We start from the raw sequence: 15,339 nt of genomic DNA, 5'->3' as shown, positions 1-15,339 counted from the left end.
AAGCTACTGACCAGGGTTTGAAACACCATCTCACTTCCATTTGGTCATGGCTGGGTCTGCCAAAGCTTTCAGAGCCTCTAACATGGTAGAGAACAATCAGAGACACTGTTAGATTTCAGGGCTCATTCTTCCTGTACTGTGTCTTGAAGGAAAGAAAAGCAGTTATCTATTATAGTCAGCACCAGCCTAGGAGCTGTGACAAGCTTGAAGGTCATGTAGGAAGCAACCATCAGCAACTTAATTGTCCTGTCTGACCATCTATGTAAGACGGCTTAAGAAAATTACTGAGCCACTTTACATTCAAGTGTTATTAATTAAAGTATTCACTAATAGAACTTTGAAAACAAAAAGCTGGACATAAGTACAAAGTATTAACAAGTCACCTGGAATAACTATTTAAATATGTAACATTAAATTGTGCTCTCAGTTGCCAGTCAATGTTTTGATGCATACTCTTGCCTGCTCCTCAGCAAACACTGAAATATTGTCTCAGTCCTCTCTTCGTAGCCACCCCAATATTTATAGTACTTAGTCCTGTGCAAGACATCCAACTCTCATGACTAAACTCCAACAAGTCACTCAAAAATAAGGATGATGCATGCTTAAGAAGGATCACAGATAAAGGTCAATAAAGAGAAATAGCTTTTTGGAGCTTTTCAGAACCAGTCCTGCTTGCAGTCTGACCAGATTATCTGAGTGTTTAAAGTCACTCCGGACAAAAACCTGGGCTCATTCCTCTATAGGGCTGTGCTACGCATCCCTGCTCTGAAAGGCTACGCTCAAAAATTTAAGTGCTACCAGCTCATCTAGTGCAGCCTCTCATCTCCCAATGCTTTCTAAGAATACCCCGACTCCTCAAATCCAGTATCTGATCTATGCCAGCAGCCAAAGGTGGCTGCACCAGTCCCAACCTCTCTGCAGAGCAGACCTAAGTAACCAGCAACACTGGGCAAATGAGGCTGCATGAACAGCTAAAGCTCTTGGCACTCCACTTCTGGACACAAGGCAAGTCTTTCAAAGGGCTCAGGCAGACATTGCTGTACCATCCTTGCAGAGGTTTAATTTATTGTTAGGAAAAATAGTTTCTTATTTTATGGTTAACCTTTTCTAGTGTTATTTCAAGTGTCCGTTAATGATATGCACCTAAATGACATGACAGAGACCAACAGCCTCTCCTTTCTACAGATGGAGAAAAAGGTATAAAAAACTAGTCACACAAGAGTTTCGTTTCAGAGCTGAGAACAGAACTCTATCAAAGCTGAACATGCCCATCTGCCTGTTATCAGAGACAGCATTCCTTATCCTTGAGCTATCACTCTCTTATCAGGATGTGCAAAACCAGGTTTGAGATCAGGAAAATAAAATTTCAAGTGAAATAAGAAACTGTCCCACTAGTGAGCTATTTTCCCACCATGCATGACTGGAGTTCTTTTTTTTTTTTTTGGGCCAGATTTAGTTTTAGCTCTCCTCCCAACTAGCAGTACTCTGACTCATATGGTTACAGATCTGTGAGTCCAAAAAGGAAAGTATTACACCCAAAGTTTTTTGGGTGTTTTTTTAGTGGCATACCAAGGAAGTCGGTTTACCCTGCATATTACCAGTACATTTCCTTTCACAGATGCCACCTCAAAACCAAGTTTACACTGGGCATATAGACTGAACACCATATGCTTCTAGGTGACTGCCTGCCACCCCTTCAGTAAATCTTCTGGTTTTGCCACTCAAATGCACTGACTGAAACAAAAATTGAGTATTGGCTTGCATGGGTGGAGCACACATGGGTTTGCTCTTGTCTAATAAATGTGCTGCTCAATGCATCATAATAAGTTTCACCCCAATAGCTAGAACAGAGCAAGAACTGTTTTCCTCATTAACTTATGCAAAGTTGTCAACTTCTTCCATTTCTCCTCAAAAAGGTTAAGATTAAAGATGCTAAGAAATCCTTACTCAGAAGAATTTTTACTCACACTCGTGCAGACAGGCTCAAACTTGAAGCACAAAGTAGGGACATTCAGTAATTCACCAGATCAGGAAGGGGTCAGCTTCCTGCTTTAGGACAACATTTTCAGAAGCTGCCTCAGATAGGAGGTGCTGCAGACAGACTCCCACACCTTCTATTTAAGTCTAGTGGAGTGCTGCCTGCTCAGAGCATCTGGAGAAGTCAGGTTCAAGGACTGAACTTGGCATCCCCAGCTAGGTATTGAATTATTGAAAACAATCAGTAGCCTTTAAAAATAGAAGTTTGTCTTTGCTTTGTCTTTTTTTTTTTTTTGACTGTGTGAAAAATTATAAGCATGTAGAGTTTTGAAAACAGTATCAGCTGACAGCTTTAGCATAGGGGAATGCTTTTGGGAACTTCTGACTTCTTTCCCCCACTGGTTTTGCAGACTCTTTACAGCCCTGTATCACAGCATACTGTTTATAGAGCAAACACACAAAAAACCCACAACACTTTCCTATCTCAAAGTACAGTAAGGACTAATCAAAGCTCAGGATGCTCTAAGATTCCCAACATGAGGATTATCATGGTAATAAGGAAGAGTCCACACTAGCAAAGAAGGCATCCTCCTGATCCGCCAGCTATCAGGTGATGAATTCCAGCAATGACAAGGCAACCTGTCATTTTCACACACCGGTAGGTCCAGACAAGCCCCAAATTGCACAATACTGAACATCAGCTTCCAAACTGAAGATACAGCTGGTTTCCTTTCCCTGGATAAATTCTGATATGATCTGAGACGTGCCATAAGGATCTCTTTTCCTAGCAAACAGGCTAGTGCGGCAGTTACCAGCAGCACAAGATCTTCACTAAAGAGTTAAGCTGAAGAATACAGTCAGATCTGCAGAGTACATCTAACTGCTGCAGGAAGATTAGTCTTATATTTATTTGAGCCAACCCCTATAACATTAAAGCAAGTAGTCAGAGGACAAATACAGGCAAACACTGCTGCTGCATCTACAAACATTGAGATTCATGCTTTTTTTCCTCTTACAGCCATCCATGTTATGTTATATTTGAAGTTAATTATGTATCTCCTCCTAGCATTCTTCCTCCCACAAGTGTTTGCTCAGAGCTGTACAGATTTCTCTTAAATTATTTTATCTTGTGGTCTGCTGTAACACATTATCTATTTCCCCCAGTGCTCCATATTTTCTTCCTTCCCCAATTAATCTGAGATGAAAATAGGTATTTTCTTCACTGAAGACCAAAGGCTTGCTGCCATCTGAAGGACTATTATTTGACCATGATTTATTTCTCTAAACAGCAGAATCCTGCTCCCGGCTCTTGCACCATCCTCTGCAACCCTAAATAAGTCAGTTCCCAAGCAATGCCTATGTCTTTAACCTGCAAATACACAACAGCATTTGGTTAGCTCACAGATATATTTATCATACAACAATTAAGGGTCCGTGACTTGCAATTACTCTCTCTGCCAGCACTCTGGGCGTGTAAATGTATCTCAAAGCAGGACAAAAAAAAATAAAAGAATCATATTTAAGGACCCTTTCTGTGGCCAGAGCAGAGCAAGTTAGTGAGTGTATCTTCTTGTTTAAATTTAAATCTGCTGCTAAAGTACTGCATTGATGCTTAGCATTACCCAGTACAGCAGACATCCTCAATCTATACATAACATAGCCATGATTTTTAGAAGATTTAAAACCTCAGTTCTCTTCACAGCACTCAAGCTCACAAAGCATGTGTTACAGCAGAAGCCTGAGCAACTTAAAAGCACAAAGAGTGTTGACAAAACAGTTTTCCTGCAGTATCTGAACAGGCCAAGTAACTGCATCTCTGTATGCATCCCTATAGGATCTTTCACTTCTGGATAGTTGCTAAGTTGGTCTCTGAAAATATTTTGCTGGAGAAGCTTCCCATAAAAAACCAAAGTATGTGTTATCAAAGAAGGCGTTCCTTCATCATATCTTGGGGGTATAAGTATTCATCTCTCAATGGCTGGGGAAGGTTGAGATATGAAGATATTAAGTTGCTCCTCAAAGTTATACCTGAAGCCAAACTAAATCCTGTGGCTTCAAGATCTAGCTTTGCATTTTCAGTAAGTGACATTGCAAGGCAAAGACACAGTTGCAGCACACGCTGCCTGGCCCTTGCCTGGTTTTGTCAAAGGAATTACTGTAGCACAAGTACCAAGCTTAATAGGCACTTGCCCCCTTACCACTACCACAGGCATTGCAATGCTGCATTTTCCCTGCTCTTTTACCCATGCTGAAATTTCAGTTTGCTAGGAGAGGCAAGGTTAGCCCAACACAGTTGAGCTTAGGTCCATGCCTGCCTCCAACTTCCTTCCAGTCAACATAGAAACATCAGCTAATTCAGCATATACCATTGGAGCCTGGTGACAGACTGCTAAGTGCCCCTCTTTGGTTTGGGACATAAAAGCTCCCAGGAAAGGATGCTTTTGGGGTAATGCTCACGTCTGAGGTCAAGTAAACCCTGATTCACTCCCCACAACCTTGGCACTGCTTAGCTCCCTTGATCATAAACAATGTGGTTTCACCTCTATTCAGGTCCTTCCACCTACTGTTCCCAGTCCTTAGTCATTGCCTCCTCAGCAGCCCCCTTAAACCATCTCTTCTCCAGAGGCCAGAGGTGCCTTTTTTCTCCATGAAGAGCAATGCAGCTGTCCTAGCAGGGCTGAGCAGCACACTGCCTTGGATCAGACAAGAACACAAGGCACAGACATTTATGCAGCCATCTGAACACAGCCCAGTGCCTTTGGTTTTTCCTGTTTGTAAAGCAGAGATAACAGTAATACTCCCACAAATCCTAAGATTTGTGTAATAGTGCACCGAGATCTTAGGATTTAAAAAAAAAAACCACTTATATTTGTTATTTTCACATGGCAAAATAAGAGTGGCATGAACATGGATGATTTTACAAACAGCTTTGTGGACTGTCTTGTACATCCCCCCTTCCTGGTCCTTTGGGCTCTCTCAAGTCGAATTAGCACATACCACTTTTTGTGGTTCTTTTTATCAGACCAATTTTTCTGGTACTGGTGCCTGCTCTAAGACCTTCTAATTTAAGAAAGGTGGCAGCAGGGAAGTAATAACACTATAAGAATGGACTAAATGACCCCTGAGGTCCCTTCCAACCTGAGTTATCCTACAAGCCTATAACCACACCAACAGGAAATGCCTGGAGCTGACCCGATGAACCTCCCTTCCAGTTCTGGGGCCCAGGATAAACCAGTCTACAAAGAGATGTGTCACCTGTCTGGCTTCTACATGGCTTCTCTCGTCTCTTCAGTGATTTTAACTCCATCAGCCGGTATCCTAGTCACCATGCTGAGTCTCCGGCAGCAAAAGCACACATAGCAGCCACACTGACATCTGGTATTATAAATACAGGCTCTGCACTATTGGATAATCTGTTAACAGCAGAGTAAATGACACCAGAAGAGTAATTAGCAGCAACTAGTAAGCCATCGCTTTCAGGAGGAGAAAGGAATAACATTTGTTTCGTAAGACATGTAACTAAACATCGATTGCAGTCAGCATCACTCCTCTGTGCTTCGAGGTGTCCATGCGTGGGATTCAGTGCTACTGCAAGGTGCCAGCAGCAGCCCTAGACTGAAGTCCTGCACAGCCACAGGCTAGGTCTGGCAGTGGGGGCAAGTGTGCTGCCCTGTTATGTGAACATGCCTTGATGACAGTTTGAAAGGAGCCCTGCAGGTACTGAGCGGGGGACACCAGCCCTGGCAGGGCCTCCAGCCCCTCTGCTGAAGTGTCCCCATCAAGCACATCGGTCAGTACCAACTGCCTCAGCATTTGTTCTTGCACAAATTTCCATCCACTCAGAGAGAAACTCATCAGCACTCACATTCACTGTGCAGTGAGCAGCTGCTGAGCAATAGCTGCACCACCATCCTGGTATCAAGCTGGAGCAGTGACATATGTCATGTCCACACTACAGCAATAATTGTATTTGTACACAGTAGGTCTACACACAATTTCTTCTTATGCCTATTCAGACAAGAAAACAGCTCCTATCACATTTACATTGAGGAACCATGCTTATTCTGGATACTATTTCCATAGCTTCTTATCATGGTTTCCAATACCCACGCAAAAAGAAAAGAGACTATACATTACAGTAGGGCCCCAACATTATTTTAACAGGATTGGGTTTTGCAGCATATACACATACATTCTGTGGTAAGATGTCTCATGTTACCAGTCTCTAAACCAGCCAGCACTCAAGGGTATCAAATGGAGAAAGACCTCTTCCCTTTGACGTATTTTCCATTTCCAGTCCAATTAGTTCCTCTAAATGCTTTTCTACAGACAGGTCTCTCAGCTTCTGCTCAAGGGACCCTTCATTATTTCATTTTTTAAAAGCCACAGCACTGTAATTTGCTGCTAGAGAGACAACTGATGGGACACAGTGAGGTCACAAGTTCTCCTGGGACAGGGGTCATCAGAAAGAGACAGAAAACAATTTAATTCATTTGCTCTCCACCAGGCAGATAAAATCCCCAGTTCTCAATTGGTGCCAGTGGAGACGCACCAAGGATTACTATATCCCCTTCTGTTTGCTCTGTCTAAAAGAGAGGGGCAGCGTACCCCGATACACTGACTGTCCTTTGATAAACCCTCCTCTGGCCCGACAGCCATACATTATATATTACGCCACTGCAGCACTGATTGCATAGATCCTCTAGAAAGGATTTACGAGGTTAGGCTGCCAGTACTTAGAAAGCATGAAAACAGCAGAGCCAACAGGTGAACCTGTTTTGCTCACATATTTCAGGAGACCTATCTTCCCCATCTTAGAAAGCTACAACACAGCAAGTTTTTCACTTTAGTGGTAGAAATCATTATTTTCTTCCTGTGTCTATGGACAAACAAGTGGATCGTGGTCTATGACCTGAGGTTCAGTAAAATGTGTTCCTTCCCTTGGCATGATTCCCAGCATCCCTGGGGGATACTGCATGGACTGCTGGAAGTTAGCTAGAAAGGATCCCAAACTCTTTGAATGTGTATCTATAGCAAAGAAAAAAAAGAATCTTATTCCAACCGTGCTTTCTTTGCACAGATACAATATCTGTGCCTTCTTCCTAGTACACACAGCACACCCTGCACTCGCTGCTCAAGGCTACCCTTGCACAAGTCCAGAATTTGGGGCTACTCACAGCTAAACAAGCAATTCATACACACCACAGACCCTTCCAACAGTAGAAAAGCTTTATAAGCCATCCGGCAACAAACAGCTTAAAAGAAAAAGTGGGGGTGGGGGAACAATATCCAATAGATGTTGTCACAAATGCAGTCTGCTGAAATAGAAAAACCCACGCAAGCATCTGACCAGGTATCACAACAGTCACCGCTTTTAAGACAAGCCACCAGCAACTTGTATGCCCCTCAAAGCACAAAAAAATACCTTGATAACTAAAACCTGTATATCACTGAATACAATTAATTAACGAGGCCAGAAACAAGCTGAGGAACAACCCCCCTCCCCAGGTGTTGTGTGTCTACACTGGAGCAGATAACCAGGCAGTACGGTCTGCAATTTACTCAAGTTGCAGATGATGAATGCGAAGGTCACATGAAGGGAAGGCATCAGTATATTGCCTGTCACAAAATGGTAGCGCCCGGGGATTTGAGCATATAGGAGAGAGATAACCCCGTCCTTCCTATAGCCTCCCCGCAGCTTCTGACATGGCATCCGCTATGGAGGACAGCGAGGGAGGGCTGGGGGAGGGGGACGGAGCAGATTAAACTTAAACAGCCCCCCCGCATCTCCCCCCACCTCTTCCCAGCGACAACATCCATCTCCCGGAGATCCGCGGACGGGGGCACCCCGGCCCCGCACCGAGCAGGGGAGGGGAAGGGGCCTGTCCCCACTGACACTTCAGCCCCCGCGTTGTATAACGGTCGGGGCGCACCTCCCGGCGGGGGGGGGGGCTCCCACCTCCCCCGAAGGTGCGGGAAAGGCGGGGAGCCCGCTGCGGAGATTTCTCCCCCGAGGCGGGGAGACCTCCTCCACCCCTCCCTGCCCCTGTACCGCAGCGCCCGGGCGTCCCGCAGCGCTGCCCCGCTACCCGTGCACCCAGCAGCTCTGCTGGTGAGCTGCCCTGCCCGGGCACCCAGCCGCTATGCCCGTGCACCGCGCTGCCCGTGCCTGCAGCTCTGTCCGTGCACCGCGCTTCTCCATGTACCGCGCTGCCCGCGCACCCAGCAGCTCTGCCGGTGCACCGCGCTGCCCGTGCATGCAGCAGCTCCGTCCGTGCACCGCGCTGCCCGTGCATGCAGCAGCTCTGCCCGTGCCCCCCTTAGCCCTGCCGGCGGCGGGGCTCCCCAGGGACCCCCTCACCTCCCGACGAAATTCTCCAGCACGGAGCTCTTGCCGGCGCTCTGCCCCCCCACCACGGCGATCTGCGGCAGGTCGAGGTTGGCGTTCTGCCCGATGGCGGCGAAGGCGTCCTGCAGCCGGTTGACCAGCGGGATGAGGTCCTCCATCCCGCGGTTCCCCATGGCTGCGGCGCGGCACCGGCTCCTCGCACAGGCGAGCTCACACTACCCCTTCCCGCGCCCTCACCGGCGGGTAGCCCAGCTCTCGCCGCCCCGGCCGGTGGGCACCGGCACCAGCCCGCACCCTCGCCCCGCTCGACGCCGCCCGCTCCCGCCCGGGCTCAGCTCGCCTCAGCCCGCCCCGCGAGCCTGCAGACAGCCGCGCGCCGCCGCCAGGGGGCCTTAAGGGCGCCGGCGCCGCGCTGCATCCTGGGAGATGTAGTCCGGGCGGGCTGTGGGGGCCCGCTGGGGGGGGGCGCCCGGCGGCAAAGCCGTCTTACCCCCCCTTCTCTGAGGGCAGGGATGGCGCCAGGGTCTGCGTCCAGAGACGCTGGGAACGGGCCAGCTCGCTCCTCCGAAACCTGAGCAGCACAGGCTGTCCCCAGGCCTCGGGGGCTGTGTGGTGCCATGGCCTGCGTGTGGCGGGTGGACACAGCGGTATGGCCCAGCCCGGTTCCGTGTGCGGCCCAGTCAGCGTGCCCCATGGCTCAGCCAGTCGGTGCACCTGCCTGGTTCAGTCGCTATACCTGTCTGCGAGCCTGCAGGGTTTAGTCACTATATCTATGCAGTGCAGTCAACATACAGGTATGATTTGGTCAATGCACCTCATGGTTTGGTTACTACACCTGCACAGTTCGGTCTTTACACCCATACAGTTCAGTCGATACACCCGAGCCGTTGTGGTCACAGTACCACAGCCTGGTGGTTGATAACACCCGGATGGCAGGGCTTTGTGCCAGGACAGCACTTGTGGAATCGCCAGAACACAAGAAATACTTCATATGATTAAACTATAAGCTTGCAAAAACAGTACTGCGCTTCTGCTGCTTCATCTTCATTCAAACATGGATGAAAAACACATCAATTTCTGTTTATGGCTGCTGTTGTTGTTGCTATGTTTGTTTTACAGAAACGCAAACAAGTGCTTCACTTTATGTACTTAGGGTTTGGTTTTAATAATCACTTGTCTACTATAAAGAGGAAACTCTTTGATTTTAGATTTTTAAAAGGGCCAGGTTTTTAATAAGAATATAATGTGAGGCCATATTTGATTTGAAAGTGTAGCAGTGAAAACAAGTGTTCAGAAAAGAAGCCGATGGCTAGGGGTGACTCAGGAGTATGGAGAATGCTGCATTTCAAACACCTCTCAGTTCGTGCTACCCAGTATTCTTGTTCACAGCTCAGAGAGAGCTGGGGGTGGTAGGGGAAAGGAATAACAAAAAACTGCAACAGATTTTGAGCTGTATATTTTGTTTTAAACAGCAACTTTTTAGTTATAATGATTCTAAGGAAAATTTCACAGATGTCCATCAAATGTAAACCATTCAAAAATACCTACCTGGGCGTACAGAGAAACTGGAACAACCACGCTGAGGGTGAATTTGCCTCACTGTGTCAGTGAAGATGCCCAAGGAAAATGCTCGGTGTGCAGGTAAGAACACTGAAGGAAGGGAAGGGAGCTGGTCTATCTGTATGGGTAACACCATTGCAGGCCATACGTGGGCTCTTTTGGGGGCTGTTGATGCTATTTTTTCCTCTCAGCAAATTGCCCAGCAAATCTCAAGAAACAAGCTTAAGAAACTCAATATAGACTGTGGACAAAAGCCTTTGAGCATCTGTGCAGCCATTCTGATCATTTATGTGGAAGGAACCTGGAGAAAAAACATTGTTTTTTCCTTCAGAGGTTGATAGCTGCTGCTTGTTAGAGGTCACCACAAAAAGAATAGTGAAGAGTATCAAAGACTTAAAGAATGGTGTCACCTTCCTCCCTGGGTCAGAGCTGATGCTCAGGGAACTTCAGACCGTGAGGATCTTTGAAACTTTATTTGAGGAACCATAAGAAGAAAATTGTCCTTTTCCCAGAGGTTGCTGTAACCTGAAGTTCACCCACACAGCTCTAATTTCAATACAGAGAAAGATTGCCCAGCTACATCACTGCAATCATCTCACATAACATAACAGCTGTACTAACAAGCCTTAATGGCCATGTCCAGCCTCACCTGGGGCCTCTCCCCACATCTGTGGGCCCAGGAGCTCTATTTAAGCTCAGCCCAGGGCCATTAGTCCCTGATGAATTATAGAGAACTGCTAGTCTCTGGCTCAGTTGCTAGTCCTATGTGCCTATGGAGTCTTTAATTCTGACTTTAACTTGTAGGCTGACTCCTTGGCTCTGTCTCATTACTATAGATGTGCCTGGAGATCACTAGATGTGGTCCTAATCCTAGCCTGCAGGTTGGTATCTTGCCTTGGCCTTGGACCTGTCTCATTGCCACGCTGTTGCCTTATGATCTGAACTTTTTGTTAGATCTAGACATTATCTTTACTCTGTCCTGCTTGCCTCCCTTGGCTGCGGTGGGATTGGGCCCCAGTTGGCAATACCCCTGCCAGCTGCGGGATTTACCCCTTTGGCTCCTGCCTCCCCTTTCCCTGGGAGCAGCCCTGCCCTTGCTGCTCCCTGACAACAGCATTAACTGCTTAGCTAGTACATGAAGTGACTTGACTCTGTTCTCCTTCTTGTCCCCTTACCCCACCCCATGAATCCACCTGCCATTAATACTTCCACAAAAGCAACTATATTTGATTGTGGCTATCGATGTTTTTGCTAACAATAGAAACATCAACCTGCAAGTATTGTGTTCTGCTCCCTGCTTGACATTCTAAGCAGGTATTTTGTTCTGGGTGAGCCCACTTCAGTCCAGAAATAATAATTCAGGATTTTACCATTTTTCTGGAAAAGCTAAAACTAAATTAATACATTTGCTTTGAGAAAGGTTTGTGAAAAAATACCAAAAGTACAGTATGTCAACAGCTGATATTCAAGATTATGGAGGGGGGGAAATGGGGCTCATTGCCAGTTAAGGAGCTGGTATAGAGAAAGGCTTAAGGGCAACTTCTTTGCAAGTATGCTTTCATATGTTCTCTGGTTTTATTTTTCTGTGAAACTGGTACTTAGTTCTTGGGAAGTGTGGCCCATGGCGGGTATCTAAGGAGGTCCTTGGTCTGTCTTACTGTACTCTCAAAGGGCAAAAGTGTTCTGAAGGGACAGGGGGCAGTTAATAGGGTGCTCTCCAGGTAGACAAGAAAGAAGAAAAGGGATGGCAGAAGTGGTAAAAACCTGCAGAAATATTGGCAAACTTTACATAGATTTCTCAACAGATCAATATTAGTGTAAAACTGTAAGATGCACAAAACGTGCTCCTGCTTCCCCTGTCTGGCAGAGATGCTTGTAAGCAAATGAGACCACAGCGTGTGCCTGCAGCGTTACCCCTGCAAGAACTCATTAATATCCTGGGGTCTATCTAAACACCTCTGCAGCAATTGTAGTCACACAGCCCAGAGAGACCCAAACTGAGCGACAGGGACAGTGAGGCTTGGTTTTTAAGAAGCGTTAGAAACCTACACCTCCCATTGATGAAAAAGAGAACTGCAGGTACTCAGAATAACTCCTAAAGCCTTCCATTTTCTCTCCTGCAAGAAACTAAGTTGCAAGGTTGTTAGCAGCAAACAGACCTTTTGATTCTGTAATACCTCCCACCTGTGACTTATGCAGCAGCATATAGCAGTTATAGGAGGAAAAACAACTATGTGATCATCCTTCATGGGAAATACTGAAAAACTGTAATGTCTGAAATAAAAAGGAATTTTATAAACTGGAGTGGACAGGAAAAATCTAGTTCTTTCTACCTTGGTAGAAAAACTTAAGATGTGGGCAAGGAAAAACAAAGAGGATGAGATTTTTTTTTTTCCCCCCCCAAGGTGCTATAAATATTTCTGGATGTACTTCAATATGAGTCCTTAAAAATGCATGTGGGCATAACTATGTGTGTTTCTATGTATGGCTATCAACATAACAATACCTTTGTACACTGATTTTGTCACCTCATGCAAATAGAACTCCCAGTTAGTTAGCATAATTAGAAATAGACACTTGAGTGCTGAATTCTGTCCCTCATTCCTTGCCCTTGCAAAAATAACACATCTAGTCCTCAGTGAAAAAAGAGACAAAAGCGTGGAGTACAATTAGCTTAAGATTCTTCTAGTTATCTGCACGCTGTTTCTGTTGACTCCGGGTAGAGCTGTGAATGTTCAGAACATTTCACAGTAGGTCACGAAGTGGATGCCCTTGGTCCTTTGAGTTCCTAAGAAATATTTATAAATACAGGTAAGAATTTAAATTAAATGTTGACAATCAGAGGTTAGAATATAAGTTCTACAAAGAATCAAGGCTAAGATTGTCACTGTCTCTATAAATACGGAATACATTATACAGCTGACAGTTAAAAAACTTAATTAAAATGAGCCTCTTAAATTTACATGGCTATGTAAAGCTGCCTGTAGAGATAGAAACAATTTAAGTATCTATTTTATAGGTGCTTAAATGCTACCATAGTAGCAATGATACCATAGTGGCATCATTGATCTTGTGTGGTATCAATGATGTGGATCAAAGAAAAAGTTTCTCTCTGATGTTCCTATTGGTTGGGAAAGCTACCTGAAAGAAAAGCAGCCTTTAATTTTTGATTTTCAAATATAGAGCTTTTTCCTATAGAATAACATAGTGAAATGTTTCTTCCTCTTCTCTTCTGTTCTGAAACAGGAAATTTGCTGAACTGGTCTGCAAATTCCTCAAAAATAGGTAAAAGAGGGTAAATCTAGTGTATGAGATGCTGGGTCAGGTTTATCTTTAGTGTGACTCCACAGAAGCCAAAATATACATACGGAAAGAAATAAACTGAATGTTATAGTCCATTAGGAAAGGGATCTGGACATGGATGTGAGTTAAATTAATATTTTAAGAGCAACAGAGCTGAGTTCTTTGTGCTTTCCACATCCAGTGAGATGATACAAAATAGTTCCTGGAATATATTTTACCTTGTGAGACTGAAAATCACTGATAAAAGCTGATTAGCCATGTGGCAAAATGGGTATAAAACCAGTATCTTAGTTTATATCCTGTGGGCCTGTCCTGCCAATCAAGAATAGGTTTCTAGAGCAATAGAACAAAGAGTGGGTGCAAATGTTCCTTAATGCACAGATCGTTTTGCTTTGAAATGTTGTGTGTTACTGCTTTCACATGTGTGAATACAGTCTTCCTCCAGATAAAACAGACATGGAAAACAGTGTAATTCCAGTAATTAATATCAGCTGTTGAGAGCAGGTCTGGTGAAACTTGACCCATTCTTTCAACAAAGAGGCCCCAAAAGCAGGAGGAAAAAGTACTTTAAAGCTCCATATTCCTTTTTCTCCAAGGAGTTTGGGAGGTTTAAAGACATTATAGTGAGAATTAGTTATCCTAGTGAAATGGATGAGTGATAAAACCATCCTTGCGGATTGCAGAGGAAATTGTGGGCAGCACAGTATCTTGGTGCTGTCATAGGCACTGAGAGACACTTGGATTTTCAAAAGCTATGTGGCTTCACCAAGGGTTGCATACCAACTCTTTTTCAAAGCCAAAATTAAAACATACAACTGCACAGTCCAATCATGTGCTGGAAACTAGAAATCTCTGGTTATCTGCATGCTTGATCTGGTCCCTGGAACAAATTCATATAGCCCAGCAAAAACTTGGCTATATAATGCAATCCAGCTCCTGAATAAAAAGCATTCATACGGTCTGTCCTCTTATCTGCCAAGAAATTTCATAACCCTGATCTAATCGTACAGAGGTGTAATGCAGGTTGCCTTATACTGATGATCCAACAACTCCGCTGATGATAGTCTCAGTATTGCAGAGTGCTTTTTGGGTCATTTTCTTACCTTGAACTTCTAATTCTTATTCTGTTTCATTCACTCCTGTTGTCAATGAGACACAATCTTTGTGTAACCATCCCTGAGCCTAGCGGATACCTAGGTTGTTATTGAGCGATAATGTTGTAGTCTGTACTGTAGCACTATGTTTTTAAGTTTCCATGTATTCTCACATAATGACATGTATTTACCATCACATACTGAACAGCAAGTTGCTTAATAATTGAAAGGGAGATGTTCCTCACAGGAGATGGGAGGTCAAGATCTGTGTACCAACGCTCAGTGAGCACCAACAGCCCTTTGGCTGTCAGCTTAAGACATGCTGTTTTATTGCCTGTAATGAAAGAAAGGATCCCAGGCCAATTTCCTGCGCTGTTACCTTACATCTCTGTATGACTTTCAAATTGAATGGTGTGATTAGCTGAATCTGGAACCTTCTCCTTTGTATTCAGTTAAACTTTCTCCGGTAGGTATGATGTTTACATCTAGCACATAAAGGCATCTCTGAAGATCAGCCTTTGGGTCGTAGGTTGATAAAGCGGCAGATGTCTTAACTTCCTACAGCCCTAATCCTGACTTGCGTTGTGCATGCACAGGACTAAATCCATGTCCAGATTTGTGTTTGATGCAGTAATATATCTGTGCATTGAATTGTAGGTTTATGTTCATGAACTTGTATTGAGGGCTGTTTATTTAACAATTTATATACACGACCTCACAGAAGAAAGCTGAGGCTTTGAGGCGAGCTCCTAGACTACGTCAGAATATAATATCTAACAGTAAAAAAACCTGTAGTCTTAGTTACTTACATATCTCATTAACATGCTGCTTTGTAGATTTCCAAATGTTACATACAAAGAATACTTAAAAGAACTTTAATTGTAGAAACAAGAACAGGAGACATCAATTTCAGATTTAAGGTTATTTCTACAAGCTGAATTCTGTCTTTTGCATGTCTGGCTAATATATGGATACTTGTAGGATCATAAAATTAACGCTCTCCCCCACAGCTGCAAACTAACCAGGCTGGTAGCTGCTGTAATAGCATGAGCAAAG

At 44.6% G+C, this 15,339-nt stretch overlaps 1 protein-coding gene across 2 annotated transcripts in view; it reads right to left on the bottom strand.

The window, feature by feature from the left end:
- DNM1 (dynamin 1) overlaps positions 1–8,565 on the bottom strand; it is a 70,049-nt gene extending 61,484 nt beyond the window's left edge. For both annotated transcript variants that reach the window (XM_075170365.1, XM_075170363.1), the window contains exon 1: positions 8,339–8,565. In XM_075170365.1, coding sequence (XP_075026466.1) covers positions 8,339–8,499 — 161 coding nt within the window. In that variant the 5' untranslated portion in view covers positions 8,500–8,565. The remainder of the gene's footprint in view (positions 1–8,338) is intronic.
- Between the last annotated feature and the right edge of the window lie 6,774 nt (positions 8,566–15,339).

This window comes from Calonectris borealis, chromosome 21, assembly GCF_964195595.1.
Source record: "Calonectris borealis chromosome 21, bCalBor7.hap1.2, whole genome shotgun sequence".
In the NCBI taxonomy this organism is placed as follows: domain Eukaryota; kingdom Metazoa; phylum Chordata; class Aves; order Procellariiformes; family Procellariidae; genus Calonectris; species Calonectris borealis.
The sequence above is the reverse complement of the archived record's forward strand: the minus strand, read 5'-3'. Positions and strand labels throughout refer to the sequence as shown.